This window comes from Colius striatus, chromosome 6 (genome assembly GCF_028858725.1).
Source record: "Colius striatus isolate bColStr4 chromosome 6, bColStr4.1.hap1, whole genome shotgun sequence".
Lineage (NCBI taxonomy): Eukaryota > Metazoa > Chordata > Aves > Coliiformes > Coliidae > Colius > Colius striatus.
This window is the reverse complement of record NC_084764.1, coordinates 36,270,914-36,297,708: the sequence shown is the minus strand read 5'-3', so window position 1 is coordinate 36,297,708 and position 26,795 is coordinate 36,270,914. Positions and strand designations below refer to the sequence as shown.

Sequence of the window (26,795 nt, the reverse complement as noted above, 5' to 3'; positions counted from 1 at the left end):
CATTAACTTCTGTGTCTAGACTAAACAGTTCTTTCATTCTTCCTAAAGGCACCTGCTAGAGAGTTTGCACATTTGGTCTCCAGTTTATTTGTAATACGCAAGAGAATATTTAAGCTTTTCTGTGTTTCAATTTGTTTCCTTTACTTTCATACAGTGACTGATTGTCTTCACAGGCAGTAACACTTTGTCTTCAACTATGACATTGACGTGCCTTAAGAAGATACATTTTGTAAGTTTGAAGCCTATCTGTTTGGGCATTACTAAAGCCACCCAGTTTGGAGAACAAAATTGTTTTGTGAGAGCTTACAAACTTACTGGATTCTTAAATCAAGAGAGCACACATACTTGAGGGTGAAGAGTCATTTGAAAACCTACTAAATGCATCACTACAGTTGACTATAAAGACTGTGTTCCAAAGGTGTTTCAAAGAGAAAAACTATGCCAACGCTTCCCCTTTGCCCTCAATTCGTCAAACGTAAAGAGGAAAAGAGAGAATTCTGCAACGATGGGGACCAGTCAATGTTGCATTACCTCAAGGAGAAGACCATAATGTTTCTTAGCCTTCTCCTTTTTAACTTATTACATGCCAGCTATCTCTAACTTTTCTTGTCTGTCCCCACTCCTCTGGGGAGGCAGTGTAATAAACTGACAAGTTAGTATTTGTCTCACTGTGCAACTGGCTGCTTTCATCTCTTTAATACAATTGGTTGCTACACAGTAATGCAGCTTTATCATAGTTAACACAAGCAATAAAAACAACAGATGAACATTATGTCTTTATTGTCAAACACTTCATAAGGGTACGTGTGCCCTTCATACCATTCCCTAGCATAGGAAGCCTTCTGCTACATTAGATTAGGAACAGTCTCACATGCAGTTCATCCTCCTTGAAGCATGTTAGTTTTATTTACAGCAAGGTCAGTGTGTCTACATCCAGTGTTAAAGATGGTTTGTTGAATAAGGGAAAAAAAACCCTCACCTAAAGTAAATCACTTCCAGAAGCACAAATCAGGGCTTGCTTACTTTCCCTTCCTACAAGGGAAACAAACTGCTATTGCTTAGGAGCATGTCTAATAGATCCTTCAGGAATTGGCACCTCACATCAAGGCTCATCAAATTAAGCTCGTCCCAAAACCACTTTGCCTTTAATACATAAAAAAAATCTCTTCAGCATCATAGATGTTGTCTGTATCTGTTTATAGTATCTTTCATCTATGTGACATTACTGTTGTGCAACAGAGGAAAGCTTTTAGATGAATTCTTCTTTCTTCACCATGAGCTAACAACCACTGCTACTATGAAGCTGCAGGCACTCTTCTGACTGACCTCGCAGCACTTGAGCTTGGGAAGAACTCAACAAAATGTCTATGTGAAAACAGTTGATACTTGCTATTTTTAGGAACAAAAGTTAGACTAATCAGAACAAGTAAAAGCTACATCTAGATAATGCAAGTCCACTGTCACCTTGTTCAGTCATCATTCATAACCCAGTCATCAAAACTCTGTGCCTTCCTGTCACATAGCCCCTCAGTAACAAGTTTTCAAAGACTGAATGTTTCTATTCCAACCAGTGAAGCTGCTCTGTGCAAAGATTTCCTACAGATGGTCTTCTCCTATCTTAAGCTCTATTAACTCTAGCCAATAAATGTTTGTGGGAAGGACAGCAGAAAGATGTTTCTTTTGTAGAGTCAGTCAAACCTCACAGACAGATTACTCTTACTGCTCATATTCCAGCACCACAATGCCTGATGGATGTTAGGAAAACCCCCACAAACAGCTTCCCATCTGCTACCCCAGTCTTTGGTTTTAACCCCCAGAGACAGAAGTGTACCCATTATATATATGTCATCAACATTACACAGAGACACAGCATGAGAGGACTTGCATAGGAGGTCACATTGCAAGGTGAGATGTACAAGTCATCATAGGTCACCCGGGGACAACCCACAAGGGTGTACCTACAGCTGAAGAGCTGGGACAACACTGGTCCAGCTACTCCCTGTCCTCAAAGCACACTCACGTGCTGCTTTGGAAGCTCCTGCTGCTCTTGACTGCTGCTATTTGCTTAATATGACACCTACTCTAGGCCACCAATTAATAGGATCGAACAGTCTAATCCCAGATGTTACTTACCATTTCCCAGAGAAGATACAAAGTGGTCCCCCAGAGCACATGAATGACTGTATCTGAAAACCCAGTACTAACCTGCATAAAGTTATACCAGTAGACATCTTAAAAACATGAAGCAAAGGTAAGAAAGGGATATAATTCTGAACTTCACCATTTAGTGATATATTTATAAAACAAACAAAATGAGAAGCTTTGCCTTACAAGTCTCTGGAAGCAGGCATTCTCTCTATGCCAGTGTCCCTATTCCTGTCCCTCAAGGTTTAAGCTTGTGACAAGTCACATGCAAGCTTTTCACCTTGGGATAAAGTGAAAATAAATACTGAGGATATTTGTAGATGAAAAGAAAAGCATCCCCAACACAAAGGAGATTTAGGGTATCAAAAAATACAAACAGAACAGTATTTGACAGCACAAAGTGCACCTGGAAACCAATCAGAGTTTCTGCTTCAAGTTGGGAGCTCAGATCGAATCCTCCTCTACTCCACTTGGCTTGCTGACCACAGGACAAACATGCCACACACATGACAGCATAGAATGACCAAAACCACAGCTCTAGATGACATCACGAGAAGCACTTCTACTAAACATGTAGTAAGACTGCAACAGTGCAACATGCTAGGAGTGTCCTTTGGAAGGTTTCATACCCATACTCATCATGGATACTCAAGACAAACTCAGAATCAAAGCATGTGCAGACAATATCAAGACAAACCATGCAAGACAATGGCTGGCTCAGCCTACCTAAACAGCTGTTGCCTACAGGCATGTCTACAGTATTTTGCAAACAGTTGTAAAACTTCTCTGCTGACACTTCAAACTACTAAAACCCTACCTTCAGCAAGGCATGTTGGCTCAGCCTCAGTGCTATATTATGCTCACACAGCTTAGAGTACAGATAAAGAAGGTTTCGTCTTCTCCAAGTATCAAGCTATTGTGTGCTGTCACTACTGGGGAACAAGGACTAAGTAAGTTAGAGAGCAACATTAACTCCATAATCAATTAGTATGTAACAGCCATCATTTAGTTTGATCTGTAAAATAAAAAGTTTGGGGCTTCTTAAAAAAAAAAGTCTTCTCAAGTAACCTGATAACCAGAGTTGAAAAAAAACAGTTTGCTGTTAAGATGGAGCATGAAATATCTTAGGCAAGAAGCTGCTTTCAGCAACAAGAAACTCAAAGTCCAGAAAGCAGTTTCTAGTTTTGGATGCATATTTTTAAGTGGAGTTGAGTGGACTTTCACAGTATCTCCTCATTTATAAATTTCAACTGAAAATGGAAAACTATGCATCCCTGATTGTGCCAAGACAGAAAAAGAGCAAGCCCTTTGGGTCTACAAGGCAGGCGCATCTGTCAAAGGCAACAAAGTCTTGCATTTCTCAGATTTGTTTACTCAGAGTAAACAGTCTGTTTCCCATATTTTAAGGAAAAAAAAAATAAGCCTTGCACTTCTACGTGTGTGACCTACAGCCTGTACATGCCAAAGGGATTACCGTTTAACTTCTAGAAAGTACTGTTTCCTTTTTATAACAAGCATTAAACACGCAGCTGTTTGATGCTTTGATTTGCTTCAACAAATATAGATTTTAGCTTCTACAGTTTGAAGTTTCTGCTCTCTGATTTTAAATTGATATTGAGATGCTGTGTATAAAGCCTACAGCTGGATACAAATTTGCACTCCAAGAAAGTCAAAAGTACTCCAAGGAATAGGGGAGTTGTGGCAAACCAATTTGGGTATGTTTTCATTCTTGGCTTAAATGAAGCAAAAACCTTTGCCCTATGCAGCCATGCACAAGCTTTCACTGAGAAACCCTTAAATATAGCCCTTTCTACTATTTTTTTTCCTACATTGCAGTTAACATTTTATTCAGACACAATACTTCTGGTATGTTTGATTAATCTACTTGCAAGCTCTGAACTGGCACTGATCACATTCTCAATATGCAGCACACAAGATCCATCATAAACTAAGCACAAGATATAAAGGTCTCCAAGAAGCCACTGTCAATATAAAAAAAATAAATCAGTTTCTCCAGAACAGCAGCTTCTAGCCATGGCTGTTGAAGCAAATGATTCTCAAAGACAACCATGACCTTGAACATATTTAATGGGTGGCTACCATTATTTGCTATAGATGTTCCTCTAAATGAACCCTAGAGTACATTTTAAAATAAGGCTCAAAAGCAGAACTCCAGTCATCCAAGTGATTTCACCAATATATCTAACACCGTATAGTGCAGAAAATTACAGAATTATTAAACAAAGCTTCAGTTTGATATCAAACAGTAAATCTGTCCACATAAGTGGAACTTATGTCCTCAATTTAACGCCATGGTGAGGATGACCCTCCTTCTGCCTTCAGTCCATTACAGAAGGAAGCAGCTACCAAGGGCAGGTAGAGATACCAAATTGTGCCTGCATTTGTCAATGCTCCTGGAAAACTTCACCAGCTTCTTGAACTGGTCAGCAAGAGATTAACAAAAGAATTGTCTGAAAAGACAAACAGGTAAGTTAAACTGGAAGCGGGCTGAAAAGGAGGAAAAACTTGAGGAACTGTATTTAGCTCATTGAGGAGGTGGTGGTGAAGTGGTAACTTTGATCCATCAGAGAAAGCTTGTATGAAAAAAAGAAGTCCAAAAATGGAGGTCCCTTCAGATACATACACATGTATATCAAAGTGATCACTGTAACAACACTGAGAGACAGTCTTTAGTTCTCTAGGCAGACTAAAAAATTTATTAGATTGGCAAGACCCGTTAAGTCTATAATACAAAGTCTTCTTCAGTTGAGGATGCACCAGGCCTCCTTGCTAATTCAGAGTAGCCAACAAAAGACTTTGCTTAGTAGGAAATATTACACTTGCATGCATACACCTACGAGAAAGCCCATCCAGAACTCCTTAGAACTGATTGCAATCCACCTCGTCAAGAGTTTCTAATGTCAGGTACAAAATCCTTTCATCACTGGAGAACTCAACCATTGACAAAAACTGGTTTTGGTATTTTTCCTCCAATTTACATCATTTTAGTCAAGTCTGTTTGGGTTTTTTATCTGTTAATTTAAAGCTGCCCATTGACACTATTAGATATTGGGAAAGTCTACAAAGATACATTCATGCAGTCCCAAAGGAGAAGAGATTTAACAGCACCAGGGCACTGACACCTGCCTTCAGTGAATGCTGCTGCACACAGCCAGTGGCCAGCACCCAGCACACAAGACAAAGCCATGTTCATATGAATGCCTTTATGCCATAATCAATTATTCACAGTGTGGTTCAAAACTATAGGGGAAAAAAAGGGTATGGAATGGGGGAGGGAAGGACACAACACAGGACGTACACCTCAAAGAGGTTAATTTTGCTTTCCCAAGCACAGTTCTTAAGTTACTCTGTATTGCTAACCAAATACCAGACAAGACAGATGAAGGCTTCTGACAAACAACGTGCTCCTACCATGACACCATTCAGATACTTGCTACTATATTCAATACTTCCTTCAAAACTCTCTCCAGTCCCACGTTCCAAAAAACATGTAACGGGCCATTACTTTGACAAGACTTCAAATAAAGCTGTTCTGTTGTGGGGTTTTTTTACCCAAGTGAATTGGAATATTAATGTTTCTGCTTCACCAAGAAATCCATAGCCTTTTGTGAACAGATGATGCTACAAGCAGATGTGCACAAGCAGATTCACAATTAGCAGATGATCTCCTCTTTACCAGCCATCTTGACCTGCCTGGCTGGATTTACATAAACTGCTTTTACTCTCTACAACATTGACTATGTAAACCTCGACAAAAATCATAGCCAAACATGCCCTGCCACATCACTGACAGAAGATACATAACGGACTACTGTGAGAAGGTTATTAGATATGTATTTGGTGCAATGATTGACTTCAAAAGCCTGAGGCTTTACCCCTCTGATCACATTAATGTGCAAACAAGTAATCTATTACAAGGTAACACGGGAACACGTTCTGGTGGAAGAACTATTCACTGCCACAAGAATGCTTTCCCCTTGATTGAAAGGTCAAGTATGGAACAACCCTACCTTGATATTGCTAAGATAGAGTTAAAAGCAAAAGACAAAAGTTCTAACATCTTAAAACCAGGACTCTCAGCAGTTTGCCAGGTACACCAGTTCCTTTGTTCATCATCCTTTTCACCATCTCATTTATAAGTCTTATAGCTCAAGACAGAAGTTATTCATCAATGTCACAGTCAATGCTTTATTTTTATTTAAACCACACAATATCTCAAAACAACTGGGGTTGAACTGTGTGGGGGGTTGTTTATTTTTAAAACCTAACTGTGAGATCATTCTGTCAATTTTAATTGAGCATTTGTAACAAGAGCTACAATGTTACACTTCTGCCAGTCCATGGGTCTCAGTTTCACTATGAGGAGGAGACAAAGTTACATTGTCTTGCTTAAATGCAACTCTAGATTACAAGATCTTAATACAAAACAGGTATCAACAATTTATTATTTGTTACAATACTAAACAGATACATAAGCTGTTCCAAGAGGTCTCTTTGATGAGTCAACATTTGTGACCAGGACATGTTTGTATTATTTATGGCATTGCATATAACATTTAAGACACCTCTGACAGGAAATGCAGCAAACAACACCTAAAGTGTCAAACTTCAGCCCCAAAATGGAAAACGCAGTTACGGAAGTCATGGCATTTCCTGGACTGCTTCCATCACGTCTACCTATGCCTGCATCCACCACACACAACGGGGCCTTAAGCTGGGGCAGCCAATGCCCCATTGTTCCAAGGCTGCCTACAGTGACCTGCTGACCAGAGAGATCCAGTTTATAGCTGTACTACAAGGACAAGAGGATCTGTTTTCTTTTTTAGTACATGCAGCACACAGAAGACACAATCTCAGTAGTCTTAAAGGGCAGCTGATACTCAAATAAAAGCTAACTTCTGTCATATAAAGTTTATTTACATTTTACTGGCTCATTTCAACAGACAGCAGTGAAGATCAAGACCTCTGGCAGAACCGATAAGCTGAGATCAATTCATTTCCATATTAAAGGAAAAGCACACCAGACTCAGCTAGGTTAAGATCAGAGCCAAAACATTTCATACTTCTGTACTTTTAGCTGCTGCTAAAAATAGTAAAGTAACAGAAAGGAAAATGCTTCCAGCTGCGCACAAAAAAAACCCCTCTGCAGCACAACATCAATTTATGCACTCTAATTTAATTAAAGAGTCAACATTATACCATGACTTTATTGTTAGAGTCAGTGTTGCACAGCTGAGATTACCCTAGATTTCCACAGCTGAAACAGTAAGAACATTTCTTTATTAAATTTAGCTTGATATGTATATTTCTCCCAAATCAAGTTACTCAAATTTAAGTCTTTCAAGTGCCAGCTATGCTGCGTTCATGGCAATAGCTGCATTTTATTCCTTGGCAACTGTCTCTTGACCTAGTCTCGTGATACGGAACATTCAGCATCCCTTAAGGAAAAAAGCTACGCCATTGGACACACAAGTACCCAGTCTTGGCTGTTCTTTTCATCTGCTCCCTGAGATTCAAACAGTTATTCTGCAGAGGTGAACACTGTTCTTTAGGAAATGATGAAAACAAAACAAACAAACAAACAGAAAATCCCTAACAAACCAGAACAAGGCTTGCAGCAAATATGTAACATTTTTGGGGAAGCTGAACAACGCAGCAAAGCTGTAGCTGTTCTGCTTCGTGGATGGCTCGAAATCTCTCAGTTGTATTTATGACTAAAAATTAATCCATTAACCATATGTTTCCACGTATTAAACTACCAAAATTAAGCATCTCTTCTAAGGTTCACAAGGGCTCTCAGCAAGCGCGACTTAGACGCTTCTCCCTCATCTGCTTCCACGGTGCTCAGCAGAACGGCTTCGAGCTTTAACAGCAGGGCAAGAACATAATACCAAGCGGATTACTTTAAGATCCGTATCAAGCTGAGAAAACAAACATTTCCACTACGACTTTCAATATAAGTGCTTCACCCTTCTCCTCCCTCCCCCGCCTCTTCCCACACCCCCTCCCCCCTATTCCAAAGTCATCTCCCCTGCAATCTGCAGGGCGGACGCCCGCCGTCTCTCGCAGCCGGGGGAGCAGCCGCCAGGCAGAGAGGGAGGGAGGGGAGCTCCGCGGCCGCTGTGGCGAAGGAGCCCACCTCGGTAACACCTGCCAGCAGCACCGGTAAGGGCAAAGGGGCCCCACGACCTCGCACGGCAGCTCCGCATCCCCCTTTCCCCGAGCTCCCTCCTTCTTTTCCCCGCACAAAGTTTCTTTGCAGCCCTGCAGGCCCCGCGGTCACGATGCCCGACAGACCGCCGCCGGCCCGCCCTCCTTCCCCGGAGCCGCGGCGCGGGCGACGGGCCGAGACGCGTTCTCCCCGTGAGGAAAGTTACTGGCGGCGAGGACCGGTGGCTGCCCCCGCCTCGTCCCCTTCCCTCGCCCGCAGCGGTGCAGGGCCGCGAGCGGGACCCCACCGGCCGCCAAGCGCGCTCCGCCGGGGGCAGCGGCGGGAAGCGGCGCGCGGCTGCCCCCATCACGCGCCGCTCGCCGCCTTCGCCCCCGCCGGGGGTCTCGCGCCTCCGAGCGACACCTCAGCGGGGGGGATGCAGCCGGCGCCGAGGCCCGGGGACGCTCCCGCCGCTCCGCACGCCCCAGGAGGGGCCCCGCCGCCGCGCTCACACACACACATAGACACAGGTTCCCCCCTTCCCCGGCGCCCCTCCGCAGCGCTCACCCCAGCACCACCAGCTCCCCGTACTTGACGGGCTCCTTGTTCGGCGCGCAGTGCTCCTCCTGGCTGGGGGAAAACATGAGGCCGGCGCGAAGTCACCCGCCGTGGCGGGCGAGTCCCGAGCGGGCTCCGCGCTGCGCCCCGCACTGAGCCGCTGCCGGCCGCCGACAACGGCCACTACCCCCGCGCGGGGGGGGCGGAGCGCCGAGGGGGACGTTACCAACCCGCCGCGGCAGGGGGCGGGCAAAGCGACGTGCCGCCCTCCCTCTCCCCGGCCCGGCCGCGCGTGGTCCCGCCCCCTCGGGCCCATTCACCGCCCGCGGGGGTCGGGGTTCCTCGGCGCCGCGCCCCGCCCCCTTCTGTGCAGCCTTTCCCCCCCGCTTCCTCCGCAGCAAGTGGTACGGCCTGGCTGTGTTATGTAAACATAGAGTAACGGGGACGGGGCCGCTCTTAAAGGAGCCGCGCTCGGGACAGCGTAGCGGCAGGCGCGGGAGCGCCCGCCGGGGCGGGTGGGGCGCTGAGTCACCGAGGGGGCTTCACCGCGGAGGGAGAGGTGTCCGCGGTCACCTGCGCGGGGCAGGGAGGAAGTGTGTCCAGATCTCATGTGGCGTTCTACACCACCTCCTGCCCCCGGAGGTGTCAGTATCCCCTGGGGGGAGAGTGGGGGGTGTCTTCAGACCCACATCTGCCTGGAGACCTGGTTCTAGACCACCTGGGCGTCTGGGTCACCTGTCTGAGCTGGGGGTTCTAGAGCACCTCAGGGTTCTAGAGTATCTCCAGGTGCTTAAGGCCATCTCCTTCCAGGGAAGGTGCTTCTGGTCCACCTGCACTTGGTGGGGAGGAGGGCTCTAGATCACTGTGGTGCTCTGGATTCTCTCCAGGGAGCTCCTGTCTCACCTCCTGCCCCAGAGGGAAGGGGGCTTCACCACCCACCTCCTACACATTCCCCGTGGTCTCAAACAACAAAGCCACCATCAGCTCCTGCGCTTGTGGCCAAGGAATGGCAGCTCTCCCGTCTCTCATCCCTAAATGAGGAAGACACCGTTGGAGCCCACCTTCCAGCCTCTTCACTCTAGTGTCTTGTTCTGAGGCTGCAGAAACTTCATTCTTTGGGAAGAGCACTACAAAGCCAGTCAGGAATGAAAGAGGGTGACTGCAGTATTCCCAAGGCCACAGCTCCTTCCTGAAAGTCCACTCCCCCCTCCACAGAGCTCAAGTCCAAACATATTCTCACCTTTTTTTCTGACAAAGTTGGATGAGACAGTCATTACGACAAAAAAATTCATGGGCATCCAGGGGCACATGTCCAGAGACCGAGGGAGGCCTTGTGTGATGCTGCTGTGGTTTAGGCTCATCCAGGGACAAAAGACCACAATTAAGTACTACACACTTTGGAACTCCTGAAGGACAGGGAGGGCTTAATTGCCAGTTATGGTCTCGGACAGAACAGACCAGGCTACTCAGCTTGGGGAAGAAAATAGAAGATCATTTAATCCACCTCAAACTAAAACATAATGACAGAAATATCCAACAGAAAAATAATACGGAGTAGGGTGAATGATGACAAGTGCAACCAGCTCTTTAAGATCACTTTTCCCTCATCCATCCTCTCTTCCCATGCTTAGAGACCTGAGCCCAATGCCGTTGCCTTCTTCACCCATAAGCAGCACCAGGGGCAGGGAATGGGGAGCGCAGTCAGTCCTTTCTTGATGTCTATTGCCACTTCTGTGACTCCTGAGGAGAAGTGCTCCTCGCCAGTCCTCCCTTGATCCAGCTTAGGGTCTCCCACACAGTGGGCAGCCATGCACAGGCCACTCTGATGGGCTGCTGCAACCCCAGTTCATCTCCTCTGGGTTGGGGTCCAAACTGCTCACTCCCTCTGACCCCCAGTCTCCAGCTCTCATCCCCTCTGTCACAGGGTCTTCTCATCACTGGCTGCAAGGATGTCTCTGGTCCGGCATCGCTCCTTCTGTCTTTTCCTGATTGTGTGGTCTGCACAGTCACTTCCATCTTCCCTTCCCTTTCACCTCCTCTTCCACACTTCAAATTCCCACACTTAAATAGTGCTGGCAGAGGTGCCAGATTGGCCCATTTGGGCTGGAGGTGGGGGAAAGTCTGAGAACTCTTTACAGGATCTGCACTGCAGCCCCTTCCCCGTGTAACCAAGCAAAAGTGGCTCCTCACAGACCCATCACATGCAAAACAGGGCTAAAAACTTCCTTGAGTGACTTCCAAGGACTTTTCTCCCCAGCCCGCCACAGCCTTGGTGTCTCCCCCGCCACCCCCTTCACTCAGTCCTTAATTTCCTTTCTTCTCGCTGCCAGACACAAGCAGAAAACTGACAAAGATCAGCTTGATATCAATCCACACCAAGGACAGAAATTGTCATTAGCTGCTATTTGAAGTCTCCAGCCCGGGAGCCTGTTAACAAAGACAAAAGTAATTGCAGCGGCTGGCACGCTGCATTCGCTGAAAAGCATTCCCTGGGCCTGCACAGTCAGGCTAAGGATCAAATCCTGCTCCTCCTGCCCAAAGCTTTCCCTCTGCCTGAAATTGTATTTAGCTATTAATTTTCCCAGTAATGTTATTTTTCTGTCGTTTCTGGTGAAGAGGTGAAATGGAAAAAACCCAGCCAATCTCACAGGGCTGCAAAATGGAGATCTTCCCAGGGGCTGTGTGAAGAAGACAAGATTTTATTAAAGTCAGAGAGCTGAATTATTACAGATTTATCTTCTTTATTGCCCTAACAAAATAGAAAAGAAAGCCAGGCTGTAAGTCACTGTCAAAGAAAACAAATATGTCTCCGAAAACAGTGTGAAAAACAAACCTCCTGGCTGCATCCCCTTCCACTTCCCCCATTTCTCTCCCCCCAAAAGCAAGACGTTTGTGGTAGCTTGGCTTTTGCACGACATAAACAAACTTCAATACTCTTCCAAAAACTACTCCCAAACAGTTTGGCTGTCCCGAGCTGTAGGTCAAACCTGCCATTACCATGAAGGGATTTACAGCAACTTCTGCTGCTCCCCCAGCCCCACACAGGGATGGTGTGACAAGGAAGGACCTCAAGGATCTGATTTTGCCCATTTTTCCCACTTTCTCATTTTCTAATGCTATGCTTTTTTGGAGAAGGGGGAAAAGTTACACAGAGGCTCGTGTAACTGTAAGGCTCTGCACCTCTTTTGCCAAGCCTGCACATTTACTTCTTCAGCAATGCAAACCAGTGCATTTACTGTGTTTAAATACAGAAAGGCAGAAATTATTAACTACAGAAGAAGCCGCAGCCCCATGAGTTGTGTTAAAGGCTGCTGAGTCTCTTCTTCCCAAATTGTAGGTTTTTCTCAGTGCAATTTCCAAGGACCTATTGCTCCCAGCACTGCAAAGCTGCTTTTCATTTTTAAATTGTTTTACTGTATTTTTTACTAACGAAGCAGAGCCAAGAGGAAGGAGTGGCTTTGCTGTACATCACACAGCTCCCTGTCCTGCACAGATTGCAGCCCCCAATCCCAGCACCGCCACTTCCTCCAGCTCCAAAAATTCCTTTTGCAATGCTTGGCTGGCAATTTTCCCCAAATCCTTTGAAATAATTGAGAAATGTTCCCACAGCTGCATCCTGCTAATTTTGTTTTCAACTCCAAATGCCCCACGGTCTCGGATTCAGGATGGCTCTGTGGGGTGTTTCAGAGTGGTGAAGGGAGGTTTGATTGGTTTCTCCCTGGACGTGGAACTCGCAGATAACTTGGAGCTCCTTCCCGGCAGCATCAGCTCTGTGAGTTTGCTCCCAGGTTTCATACAAGCAGCTGCTTGGCTGGAAGGAAAGATATCCAGCCAAGCCAGAAGAACATTAAAATCAGTGTTTGAAAAAATCCCAAACATGAAGAAATTGTGCGTGCCCATTTATTTTTAAGATGTAATAAAAAGTTATTTTAAATGCAGGAAGATTAATAAGGCTCTAATTCAGCAAAGCACTTACAGATGTGCTGGGCTCTAAGTAAGTGCTTCAGTGCTTTTAGGAATCAGAGCTTAGGGACCGGGCTTGAAATATAGAGAAAGTGTAAATGGCCCTCACATCCTACCTGCAGCTTACACTGCACATGAAGTTCATGGTACATGGGACCAGTGAATAAATAGGGATAAAGGCTTCCATTCTCACTAGGAAGATTTCCAGGAGTGGGATCGGGTTTATGTTCAGCCGTTGGTGTGGATGGATGGAGCTGGTTGATTTCTGGAGTCACAGCAGCCTGGCTTTGGTGCTCCAGAGTGGGGAATAAACCCCAGGAAAGGAGAAAAGCTGTCTCAGCTCAAAGGTTGGGATCAACCAGGTATCACTTGGGTGGATGGGTGCAAACCACTCAGGCTGGAAGGTCTTTAGGTCACAAGTAATTGAGGCTTTTGAGCAGCTACCAAGTAGAAGCAGCAGAAGAAAGAGATGTAGATGGTTTAAAATTAGGTTTGGTAAATGTACTACAGGAAAACTGTAGTGGTTGCTCATAATGAAGCAGCACTGAACTTAGCATGTTTTGGAGGCCCTTTCAGTTCTGTGTTTCAGATGTTCTGTGCCTAGTGAAGACTGGGCTACAATAGATTTGCTTTTCTTTACAACATTTGAGAAACTGTCTATGTGCTTTGAACCTGCTATTGTCTTAATATTCCACTGTGCCATGTAATGGTCTCTATTCACAGTAACACCTACAATTTGGAAAGGGGAATTACATTTAAAAAAAAAAAATGAGAGAGCTAAAAGGATAAAATACTTTGAAGTATCGTGGCAGCAGCTTAAAGATATATCACAGGCTCCAGCTTAATGTGTAACACTCCTTAATAAAGACCCTGAAAGATTTTTTAAAAGCAGATAAGTTGAGTAGAAGAGTGAAGAAGGCTGTAGGAACAAAAAGCTATGTCCAAATGAGGAAAACAGAATATAGCATAAACACTGGCAAATATAAAACCACAATAAGGCAAGTGAAAAAGATTATGCAGAACAGTTTGCCACAGGCATTAAAATGCACGTAAGACGTAGCAGAGACAGGAATTCTACTAAGGCCTTGCTGGGTCAGCAAGCACTGGAAGTGTGAGAGAAGTCTTGGGTGAATAAAACCCCTCTGAGTTGGGTAAATGAGCCTCCCCCCCCCCCCCCCCGAATGTATCTGTAGTGAGAAGGGCCTGGAGACCCCCACAGCAAATCTTCTTTATCTGGATCAAGCTTGGCCAGCTTCTTAAAAACAAACATCACCAACAGAGATTTTGGAATAAACAGGTAAAGTGTGAGAAGAGCAAACTGCCAGGGTGAGGTGTCACTAGCCCCAGACTTGTAAAGAGGTTAGAATACAATTATATGAGTATGAACAGTATTTGTCCACACAGAATGAGAAATAGCAAACTCGACACAGGTTTCTGAAGAGGCAAGTTGAAGAGCTGTGGCCCAGTTGGTCTGACTTGCACTAGGCAAATGAGTAGAAAATACAATGGAGTGTGGGGAAATTTGGATACACTAGGATGCATGTGGCAGATCTGATAGACTGGGGAAAGGACAACAGGGAGCTTTGTCAGAAAGAAGTCAAAGTTTCTAACACCTTTGCGTCCTCTGAAGCAGTCAATGAATATGATGGAGAAGGCAATTGAATGTGTATCACATACCTGGGGATCATAAAGGCTTGGCCATCATAAAGGCTGTCAAAGCAATAAAAGTAACATGAGATAAAGGAAGAGATTCATGAATTAGCATCTGATTACAAGAGAAGCCAAAGGCTAGAAATAGGTTCTCATTTTCACAGTGGGGAAAGGCTGTTGCCAGGATTTTGTGGTGTTGTGGGGCCTTCGCCAGGCAGATGACCTCTAATGAGAAAGCCTGCTGAGAAGCCAAAAATTTTCAGCTGGCTTCAAAGAGTTATGGAAGGACCCAGTAAAAATATGCCCAAGTACATAAGAGAAGATGACCTTATCCATGTCTGCCTAATGATTGTCTCTAACAGAGCTGTTATCATTCAAGACATACATCCTAAGGTTTCACAGTCACTATAGGTCCTTCTCTTGAAAGATCAGCTCAGAGATAAACTGAAGTCCTAAAAACAAAATGTGCCAAGAAGCTTCTGTATGTCTTTTCCAAGCAACAAGGGTTATTGTAGGTGGACGGTCTATGGGGTAGAGCCAGTGCTCTCTCCTGTGCCACATAGCTCACCTCTGTGCCCTATAGCTCGCCCATCTTCCCTGGAGCAGCAACACTGTGTGCTGTCCTTGCAAACTCTTTCCTGAAGGGCTTGTGATAGCTAAGGAGGAATAAACACCTTTTGTATATGTCTGCCAAAACCAGAAGCACTGGCAACCCAAATCCCAGCATCGCCTTTGTTTCCCTTGCCTCAGGAAGATCCAAGTCTGCCCACAGCTTTGACCTCAGCAGAGGACCTGCAGCCCAGAGCCAATTTCCTTCTCAAAGCACTACATCACTCTTTGCAGGATGCTCTCTCCTACCCACTCTGGGAATGCCCTTTCTCTCTCCAAGATGTTACACCTTTTTCCTTTTAAATTTTGTCTCCATTTGAAAGTTAACACTAACACAGTGATGGGAGATAGAAGATGGAGGCAGTTTCCCAATAATTTCTTTATACATAATTTAGGGGAAGTTCTGCTACTCTGATCTTCACTCCAGCAGATAAAGCTAGTGAGACCAGTTCCCTGGGCTTGAACCACATTATCCTACCATAGGAACCTTCCCTGACAATGATGCTTCCCATCCCCCAGGAGAGCAGCTTTGAGAGCAGATGGCTGGGTCCCCATCCACAAAGGGATATTCAGCCATCCCATAAATCAGCCAGATTTCCCCCATCAAGTGTAATGAAAACACCCAAATCATTGCAGTATACAAGGCAGGAGAGGAGCTCTGCTTTTCCAGTGCTGAAGCTCTGGCGAAGCTCAGGCACACTGTCTCAGCCTGGCTCTGGTTTGCCCTACACCAGCCTGGGTGTGAAAGGCTCCTGTTGCGAGGGCTTGTCAGCTAATTGCACTGATCCCTGCGTGTGCTGAAAACCTCATCTAGCTGCTGGTATCACGATTGTTTTTTGTTAACCAAAGAATCTGCTTTTCAGGGGATGCTCAAGGAATGTTGGGATGACAGGAGCTCCACTATGTCAGCACTGTGAACCTCAGTCCCAATATTTTCCCACTTTGCAGACACCAAAGTATTTCACCCAGCAGCAAAGCATGAACACCCACAAAGCCACTTAAAATTAAATATCATTTTCACATATTTCCACTACAGAGAATGAAATGCATTTTAGGAGTTATTGCATATTAGAAACCGGAGACATTCCCCTGGCTCCCATTCAGCCAGCAGATAATCAGTGTGTTACAGAAACATCCTCCATATCCCCAGCACCATCCAGCCTGTGCTGTTCCCAAGCAGGATTCAGCTCTGCCAATAAACGGCCTGAGCTGGCAAGGACCTGTCAACCTCACCTCTCCAAACTCATCAGCACTGCGTTTTGCAGTCTTTGCAGCACTGATAAGGACAGATGCTTTCAGAAGAGAAGAAAACAACCATTTTGCTAAGGACTGTAGGGTCTGTGGTTAATAACTACTTGGGAGTTCAGACTTCACCAGCAGTAAGACCTAACAATTAATCAGTTTGCTCTATCTTGTTAAAGAGGGACGGGTCATATCTGAATATGTTAAAAGCAGCATTTGGCCTTCAAAGTATATACATCAGTAAAACCTTATAACTACCTCCTAGCATTTGACATTCTTTTCATTACTATAATTTACTAAGTGCATTGCCAGGTGCTCCTGGCAGGCATCCAAGCCGCCTTCAGCCAGGCGATGGATAAACTCAGAAAAAAGGCTGTCACTGCCCTCAAAACCATGAAATCTGAACGTGATTTTAAAAAGCCAACGACCATCAAACACTTCACCAAAAAAAACCTGACCACCAGCCAGGGGCAGATAACAGGAAGATGTAGCAAAAGCAACAACGTCCTGCGATATCCCGTTCAGCCAATGAGCAACTGCAGCTACCCAAAACCTGCCTTCCACCAGGTCCTGGGAGCTTTAGCTGTATAGGTGGTTATAGATGGTCACTTCTCCTTTGCCTGCTAGGTGTAGGTAATTAGTAAGTCGTTAGGCTTTGTAAGCTGGAAGGGTGGCTATTGTCAGGATGATCCCAAAGCTGGTGGAGCTGTCATTATTATGGGCTTTTTAGCAGATGAATGGCTGAAACTGTATTTCACAGTCATAAGGTAATGGCTGAGAAATGCAATTCTGGTAGGCCCTTGATTGCCATTGGCCTTCGCTGGAATCATTTCATGCCCAGTACCTCATCAGATAATATCTCTCCTTAACAAAGGAGCCTAGTTATCTTGGAAGAGGCTGAGAGCTCCTCGCCTATCTAATAGGGAAAAGGCACTGTTATGTGTTGCAGAGATTTACTAGTTACGTTAAATTAGGAAAGATTTTGTATGGAAGCACTAGAAGATGCCATGAAAAGATTGAAAGGCTTTTTTTTTTTTTTTGTACAGAAAGTGCACACCTCTACCTGTCGTTGCCATTAAGAGACAGAAGATGGATGAAAAAAGCTTTTGAGCTGAAAGAAAATCAACATGAATTCATTGCTAAGTGCTAGTGATCATATTATATAGCATATATCCAACTGCAGCAACTGAAAATACCTTATTGAAGGAACAGAAAGAACAGGAAACCACTTGTAATAAAGATCCCCATCTGACTTCTGGAATGAGGGACTCCTCAGTTCAGATGTTTCAGTCAAATCAAAGCATACAGGAAAGTAAAAGCAACCTTATAAATCCACATCTGGGTAGTAAGGAACTGCAGAGCTGGTGGCGAAATCTCATTGACTTAATAGGTGAAGGATAGAGTCTTAACACTGTGGTTCTCCAGAGGATGAAACTAACGCAGTAAGGTGGCCCTGAGGCTGCATTTACAGCCTGATGTCAAGACTGGTTGTGAGATGAACATCCCAAACCTGCTGTGAGAAGGACACACGTACCATTTTCTTCTCTGCAGGCTGTTAAACCCATTGATTTCCAGGCACGTGAGGAAGCTGACAGTAGGAACAAGCTGACACCTTTACAAGGAAGAACAGGCTGCAACAGCCCTGTGTGTGAGAGGGGAGTTATGTTGTGTTTTGTTAGCCTGAGTTTTGGGAACAGATGGGAACAGAACCATAGGAACCCTCCTCTATTAAGAACTGGCCCAACTTGCAACTCATTAGCGAGGCCCTTCACAGACAAACCCTCTGCTCATCCCATCTGCAGCAGCCAAAGCCTGGGTGACCTGCACACCCACCACCTGGGACCCCCAGACCTTATAAATCTTTACATTTGAGATGTGCAGCTGATGGATTATTTCAGGATGAAAATGGAGCACATGGAGACTATAGCAAGCCAAACAAAGGCAGAAGCCACGGGCTATTTTCATAATCAGAAAGAGTTTCTAAGTAGTATGCAAAGGTCAGTGGCTGAGCCTGGACCTACATTTAAATATTTCAGTGTGTCTTTGCCTGGATCCTCTCAGAAAGGTTTGTGTGCACGTGGGTAAATGCTCCTCTGTGGTTTTGGTAAGATAAGGGAACTCAGAAAAAGTGCAGATGTCTCTGTTTCACGTCACGTGAGAACTTTAAAAGCAGCCTCAAGCATCTGGGAGCTTTGAGTTTCTTTTTTCCCCCTGTATTTATTTACTCATGCTTTGACTCCTGGTTATTCCACACAGTTTCAAGTGTGAACAAACATTTCTGCCTCTCAAAATTCACATTGTCTCTGCATAGCACCAACAGTTGCAGTGACAAGAGCTTGATGTTGCGGGTGTCACCTCCACCCCTGCCACCCCTCGCCTCCTCTGTGCCCACAGGGCATGGCTGGCACTGGCCTCCTCTGTGCCCACAGGGCATGGCTGACACTGGCAGGGTAAGGGAGACAAAGTTTGACTTTTTTTCCTCCCCTCCTCCTCTTTGCAAACGTGTAACAGTGAGAAGGGACATTGTCTGCAGGTCCGTGGGAAGCACAAAGCGATGGCTGTGCTGATCTCCTTATAAAACATTCAAGGCTGTCCTCATTTTTCCTGGAGGTTTCAGAGGTTTGCACACACGTATCTTTGTAGTTCCCTGCCTAACCCCAGCACTGGCCAGTCCAAAAGCCTGCAGTGCCAGCCCAGCCGTGCTGCCCACACAGAAACCAGCAAACTCCCAGTCAAAACTTTGACAATTAGGGACAAAGTTTAAAAATTCCTTCTTGGAGAAAAACCCTGCTTTTATTTCCAGTGATGCTGCCAGTTCAATTGAGCACAGCTCAGTTGCTAGCACTGACAACTCAGCTTTACCCAAAATCAAGTCTTTGAAGCCTCTCTTGTTCCTGATCGCAGCAAGTGAGGGGAAAGGAGGGATGCTGTATTTCCCAGGGAACTAGTTTACGTGTGTAATTTGGAGACTTTCATTTAAACATATTCTCTGTGACAAATGAGGTCCCTGGCTGGAGTCTGGGATTTTTAAAAAGGATTAATGCTGTGGAAGCCTTCACCCAGGTGCTTCCCAAAGAGGTTTTGACCTCGTTGTGTGCTGAGTACTTTGCCCTCCTAAACTTTCCTTCAAATCTTTTTTGCTTTTTTATTTCCAACCTTTTTATTTTTCTTTCTTTTCCTTTTTTTTCTTTTTATCTTCTTTTTTCTCTTTCTCTTTTTCTTCCTCTCAGGCATTCAAATACTAGGTATAAAAAAATTCTTAAAGGGCCCTTGATTTAACAACCTGGCAGCTTATATTTTATTTTTGGGGGTAGGTGTGTGGTCATGCAGGAGGATCCATGTTCATGGGAAAGCCTGAGCTCAGTGGCTGGGAAGTGTATGAAGGATCCTCATCTCTCCCCATCACCCAGCAGCGTTTTCAGATTGATGCATGGCCATTCTACTGTGATCGTCTCTGAAAATTTAGGATTTAAGCGCTATTTGGGAGTGAAGAGTTACACCGTTGGCAAATACAGGGGATGTGCTGGGTTTCTTCCCTTAGCCACAAGCGGATTGAAGGCCAAAGAGCTCCTTCCTGCCAAAAAGAGGGAGAATAATCCCGTCATAAGCTATTAATATGGAGCTGTATTGGCACTTGGCACTAAACCACGAAACCCACAAAGTTGTGTTTAATTTGCTGTTAGAGGACAGGCTGAGTCTTCTTCACTCAGTTATACTGAGATGATATTTCAGCACTGAGCCCTGGAGAAATGCCACTGCTCAGCTCTCCACATCCCCACATCTCCAGCCCCACATTGCTGCTGTTGCCCATAAACTGCTACTGGAAAGAAAATTTCAAGAGCTCCTGTTTACCAAAGGTGACCCGTGTGCAATAAATGAAGGGGTTTGTTGTGCACACCATTGCTGCCATGGGAAGGAGAAGGTGCTTCACCGCCACCTCCCTTTGCACCAGCCCCAAGAATCAGCCTAAGCCCTGGCTCCCAGTTCTTTTTGGCCCCATGTGCATGCCAAAGTAGCAAGAACAAGCAGAAATCATCCCACATTTCCTCAGGAAAAAGGGCCAGGTTGGATTTTGACTTTCCACAGAGTTTCTTTGCCTTTCTCCCATCCCAACCTGTAGGTCCCCACGCGAGCCAGGCATCCTGCCGGTGCTAGGCTTTGCCTAGTGCCTTCCTGCCTTCCCTGGCTCCACACCGGATGTGAAGCCTTCCCCTGTCATCCAGGATGTTGTTTTCTATTTTTACTCAAATCCCTTTAACTTCTTGCCATTTTTAAGGCAGCAGCCTGGAGGAAATAGATTATCCTGCCGGTAGTGCTAGGCAGCTCCAGTCCTTGGTGAAGAAGATATAACTTCTTTTCAGTGTTCAGCACATTCCTGAACTGGCTGCAACTCCTACCTCACAAAATAGGGAATATGATGCCTGTAAGCTTTTGTTCCATAACATTTTGTGATGTCATCGTATCCTTCACGTAGATGGGAAACAACAAGAAAGGAATATCCCTTATTTTAACATATACAGCCTGGGAAAGAGCTATAGCCTTTTCTCTCAGCTTGTTGAATATCTCTTGTCTCGCTCAAGTCCCACTGGAGCTAGGAAGCTGGTTAGCTGCCCTGACAGACAGCTTCTGTGGTGTGGTGACATGAAAAACAGGATGCAAGGATACACCGAGGTATTCTGCAAACTGTAGTGACTGATAGCAGGGACCACTGTTGGTATTAATTTTGCCCTGCACTCCCTGTATAGAATATGAGCTTGATACATCTTTATTTTTGTTCTGCAGGGTCTAATTGTTTTGAGGATTTTTTTTCTAGTTCAAAGTGGATGTTTGGTCCCATTTTTCCTTTGTTTCCAGCACATGGAGATGTGCAGAACAACCATCTCCTTGGGAGATTTTCAAGGCAGCAAGAGGAGAAACTCCAGAGCAGCTCCAGGGAGAATGCTCCCACGTTCCTGAGATTCCTCTTCCAACGCTCCACAGACAGACTCACAGTTTTATTTGCAAAAACTGGGAAAGCTTCCAAATCCCAGCCTGTAAAGCCTTTCACCAAAAAAAAAAAATCCAAATAAACTCACAGGAAAATCACATTTCCCCCCACTGTGGAGCAGGAGACCCTTGCAAGCAGCAAAGCCCCTGCAGACGTGCCCCTGTTAAACACGATACGCTGCAAGCGCTCGCTGGCGAGGCAACGCTTCCCAGCAAACATGCAGAGCCTGAGATTTCAATTTGGAAGCAGAGCTCTGGGCTGTGTCTCCAAGAATAACGTGCTCTTCATTTGCAGGAAAATTCAAGGTGGGAATAAACAGTGCTTGCTGGGAGGCCTGAAGGGGCAGGGTCCCTTGGCTGAGCTCTTGCACTGATTTCTCTCGTGTTGGTGCCTCTGGGGTGGAACAGCAGCTGAATCTCATGTGCCTGGATGACAAGTGCTTGTATTTGCTCCCATTTCGCAGCAAGGGGCAAAAAAATGAGGAAAAAAAGGTGTATTTCTGCTGACAAGGGGAGGACACACGTAATCCCACACATCTGCAGCTAAGTCATTGTGGGCAAGCACATCCCTGCAAGGTTTGACACCTTATTGTGAACACTTGGGCTGATGTGAGTAGCAGCAGAGGAAACCTTTCTACTGGTGCAATTTTGCAATGTGGGCTCAGGCATCTGTAGCAGAGATTTGACTTTTGCTCCTTCACGTTTTATTATCCTGCTGGAGCTCAGAAAAAATCACTGACCTTGAAAGCACAGTTACCCTTCTCTCTATGTATTCCACTTAGTCTTGGTCAGTTACTATTAGTGACACTAACAGAAGAGAAACAAAAAGCTGAACCAATGGATATTACATTGCTTTAACATAATTTCGCACATCCTGAGCACTCATTCTGCTGGCCAGGGAGATGAGTGAATCCACATTTACAGATCTGATCTTCTCCAACTTGCTGTAACCTTTCCTCAGAGCCAGGGGTGACAACTCCCCAACCCAGATAAGGCATGTGTATGGCACCAATGGACAACTTGTCTTTCAAAGATAGGACGGACACAGTGGAGCCGGGCCAGGGCCAGAGTTATCTGGGTCTGTCTGTTGGGCTGTGCAGCCTCACCACATACAGGCAATTGGTGCTCATGCAGAGAGGTCTGACAGGCCCTATTTTGCAAATGCTGAAGTGCTGACATTTCACACCAAGGTTCATCTTGTGTTACTGGCAAAGAAGTAATTATTCTGTTAAATTCACAAGGTTTCCCCAGTAGACCTTTCCTTTGCTCTAACTCAGACACAGCCCAGCACCAGTGTCCATCCTCAGACCTGCAACAGAGCACATTCAAACCTTTAGCTGTCAATATGGCTAGAGTCTGCAGGCAGATAATCAAAGGCAGCAACAGGGATGGTGGACAGGCCTGGCTGAGGCCAAACTTGGTGGGTCATGGGAAAGGCCAGTGTCTGAACCTGGCTCTGGCAGCACTGGCACTTGACACATCTCCGATCCAAATGCTGATATTGTTAGGGGACCATATGAGCAGCCCAGATCCACAATGCAGCCAGGAAGCAGGATGACAAAATATATATATTGCCTTGCCCTATGCTCTCCCTAGCTCTCTGCACACCCAAAACTTTGTTGTGCCTAGAGCACCCAGGCACCATGCTACTAAGAACTCAAATGCTCCCGTCACCTCTTGGTTATCATCCTCACTGTTTGAGTGCAGTTACGTAGAAAGGGTGAGGGCAAGTTCTTAAAGGTCCCTCAGCCACCACTGTGCCTGAGGAAAAGGCATGGGAAAACCTCAGTGCTTTTGGAAGCCTTCCCTCCTGGGTGCATCTGTTGCTTTGGATTTGAGCTGCCTGACAAACAGCATGCTGGGTTCCCTCCCACCTTCAGAGCAAAATCCCTGCCGTTGCTCTTCCACGTTGCAGCCAAGCCCTGCTGAAGATGTTATCAGGAAAGGGAATTATTTGTTACTAGAGAATGTACTCGTGCCTCACAGCTACTGGGCTGCACAAACACGTGGAGTGTTGCCAGTAACTCACCAAGGAAAGTCTGGAAAGCGGATTCTGCCACAAAACAATTCTGCTTATAGACTTTACGTATTTCTGTTTCCTCCCTCTTTCTTCCATTGTACATCTAAATGGGACCTTTGTTTTTTTCTGAGTCAATATTTAGTCACTTGCTCCTCACTTGAGCCTCCCAGCTCAGTTTCTCAGGGCAGAGGTGTTCCCAGGGGAGAGCCAGAACAGAGTAAGGCATAGATTCTGTGTCATGCAGCTCCTCCACATACTCATGATCCACACTGGTGCAGTGACTTTTACATATGGATTTCTAATTAAGTGATGCAAACTTGCCTATTACAAGCACTCAGAACTAAATGCCACATCCTATACACCAATATTCGTGACACTTGGTATAACAAAGATCAACAATCGAGTCCATTTCAGAGGTGATTTGCAATGTTGTCACCAGCAGACTGAAAGTTCACACAACTTTAGATAAAGAGACATTTCCCAAAGACCCTTCTCAAATAAGGATGTATTTCCAGCTAATCGTTTTAGATCCTCTCTTGCAGAGACTTGCATTAACTCTAGGAACAGACAAGGAAACCTGTCCATTAACAGATTGATTTCCACTGAGGTATCAGCCACAGTTTGTTCAGCTCGTCAGACCAGCCAATGGTGCTCAGTTGATTTACAAGGCTCTAGCACTCATGGTCATTGCTTTTTTCTTGCTTTTTTGCATTGAAGCCGCAAGTGTATCTATATATTTGCTTCTGAGCTTATCTATATGCAAAGGTATTATAGTCTTATCTACAAGGGGAGCTACACCAGCTGGAACACAAAGCTTGCCATTATTTCAGCACATGACCCTGTTACATCATGTGCTCTAACAAGATTTCATTTGTGCTTGCAAATAAGCAGAAACATTAAGCAGGGGGGGAAAAAAAAGATCATTATTTCAGGCTTACATAAAGCATCTGCACAGACCTACACTGGCTTAAAACCTATAGACACAGCAATTTTTCTAGGCAAAGACCCGATTGTAACTTTTCAGTTTCACCATATGGAGAAAACTGTAAGGTCACACCTCAACCTGATCTCACCAGACCTAACTCACACAGCTGAATGGATTCTTGGAGGTTGTTCTGATTTCTCCAAGCCTGTTCTGCCGTTGCTCCAGTGAGGTGGGAGTGAGACCTGTCTGTATACAAGGAACTGACTTCCTGGGAAGCAGCAACAACTGAAAACCCACAGATGTAGAATTAGGTGCAGCTCCTGGGAGAAAAGAAGGTTTCAACCATGATCTTATTGCCTTGCCTGCCTTGCTGAGCAGAAGTGTCCTCACCTTACAAATTGACAGGAAAATAGAAATACTGGAGGGGTTATGCAGAAAAATAGGTTCATCTTTGGTATGAGAACACTGAGAGTTGTCCAGGCCACAGATGCTCTCAAATTACTAGCCCACACGAACACCAGGGTGGCTTCTGGGGGTGGTCACCAGGGTGACCATCAGCAGGCTTCGCTTCGCAGGAAAAAGCATGGGAGAGCTTGCAGGACAAGAGAGAGAAGAAATGCTGCCAGATGCACACACAAGGAGCCATTGTGTACAGCCCGTGTGAGGTGGTGGGCAAGGAGCTCAGGAGGATTTGTGAGGCTTTAGAATCACAGAAGGGATTGGACTGAGAGCCTTTAAAGATTATCTAGTTCCAACACCCCTGCCATAGGCAGGGACATCTTTTGCTAGATCAGGTTGCTCAAAGCAACCTGATCTTCAACACTTTCAGTAATGGGGCATCCACAGCTTTTCTAGACAACCTGTTCCAGTGCCTCACCACTCTTGTTATAAAAAAATTCTTCCTTATAACTAAGCTAAATCTAATCTCTTTTAATTTAAAACCATTATCCCTAGTCTTATCACTACAGGCCTTGGTAAAAAGTTTCCATCTTTCTTATAATCATCCTTTAAATGTAGAAAGTCCTTAGCAAGTTGTCCCTGGAGCCTTCTCCTGTCCAGAATAAACAACCCCACCTCTCTCAGCCTGTCCTTATAAGAGAGGTGCTCCTATTTTTGTGACCTTCCTCTGGGTGTGCTCTAACAGATTCATGTAGTTCTCATACCAGGAATCCCAGAGATGGGTGCAGCACTGCAGCACTCAACAGAGTGGAACCAAGGAGAACCTCCTCCCTTGAGATCCGCTGCCTATGCTGCTTCTGATGCAGCCCAAGATACTGTTGGCTTTCTGAGCTTCAAGAGCACATTGTCAGCTCCTGTCCAGTTTTCTTTTCACCTGTACCCCAAAGCCCTTCTCTACAGGACTGCACTGAATCCATTCATCCCCCAGTCTGTATTGATATTGGGCATTGCCTCAAATCCAGGTTCAGGAGCTCCTACTTGGCCTTGTTGAAGTTCATGAGATTTGTGTGGGCCCACCTCTCCAGCCTGTCAAGGTCCCTTTGGGTGGCATCTCTTCCCTCAAGTCTTAACAACTGCATCCCTCAGCTTCATGTCACCTACAGAGTTGCACTTAATCCCATTGTTTATGTCATTAATAAAGATTTTGAACAGCACTGCTCCCGCTACAGTGGGATACCACCAAAAGATCTCCTTTAAACACTGAGCCATTGACTGCAACTCTTTGGATGCCGTCTTCCAGCCAATTCCTTCTCCCAGGGACAGCTGAATTTGTGTTGGTAGATGACTGTTGGAGACAAGGTGTGAGCAAAGAGGGGAGGACCCATATCCTGAGCCCTCCTACTTAATTAGTTGGTGGAAAGAGGATTTTCCAGACATGCTCTGCACTGGCACATCAGTCCCTTTCTCAGTAACTCCTGGGAGGGGAAGGGGCGCAGAAGGACAGACACCTACCCCCTGTCCCACTTCCATCTGTGGGCTTCATCTCTGACAGCTAGTGCTGGAAGAGCAATGCCATCTTCTTCTCTTTTCAGCACAGCCACCTCTTCTTGTGACATCAGCATTTTACAAAGTGAAACAGAAGAAAAATCCCATCCCTAAACTCTCTTCCCACTGGGAGATTTATAGCAGACCAGAGTGAGGTGCACCCATCTCCTTCAGCTGAGTCCTCCCAAGCAAATACACACAGCTTTAGTAAGAATTAAATAAGTGTGTCTCTAAAGTATCTTGAATTTTTTTATTGATTCAAAAGTATCTCGAATCCAAGTGATGCAATTTAAAAACATTAGGTTAACACTTGGCTCCAAACCCTCTCTGCCTCCTCAGCCATTGACCACAGCAAGATGATTTTGCCTCCCAGCTCTGTGTAATTCCTCTGCCTGCTGTCATGAAATCACAGAGATTGAATTGTATAACAATACTGTTTAAGCACAAGCAAAAGGCACAACTCGATTAATCTCAGCAATGCGCCAACTCTGAGATCTAAAGAGACAGCCATGTGCATTTTAACAAAGTTAAAGCCTCGAACTTTTATTTCATCCCAATGGATAACAAAGGTCACTCTTCAT

At 45.3% G+C, this 26,795-nt stretch overlaps 1 protein-coding gene across 2 annotated transcripts in view; it reads right to left on the bottom strand.

Annotated features, from left to right (window-relative positions):
- PELI2 (pellino E3 ubiquitin protein ligase family member 2) overlaps positions 1–9,051 on the bottom strand; it is a 76,830-nt gene extending 67,779 nt beyond the window's left edge. Inside the window, exon 1 of one of the 2 annotated variants that reach the window (XM_061998595.1) lies at positions 8,885–9,051. In XM_061998595.1, coding sequence (XP_061854579.1) covers positions 8,885–8,961 — 77 coding nt within the window. In that variant the 5' untranslated portion in view covers positions 8,962–9,051. The remainder of the gene's footprint in view (positions 1–8,884) is intronic. The other variant, XM_061998596.1, reaches the window with a different exon arrangement.
- Positions 9,052–26,795: the final 17,744 nt, after the last annotated feature.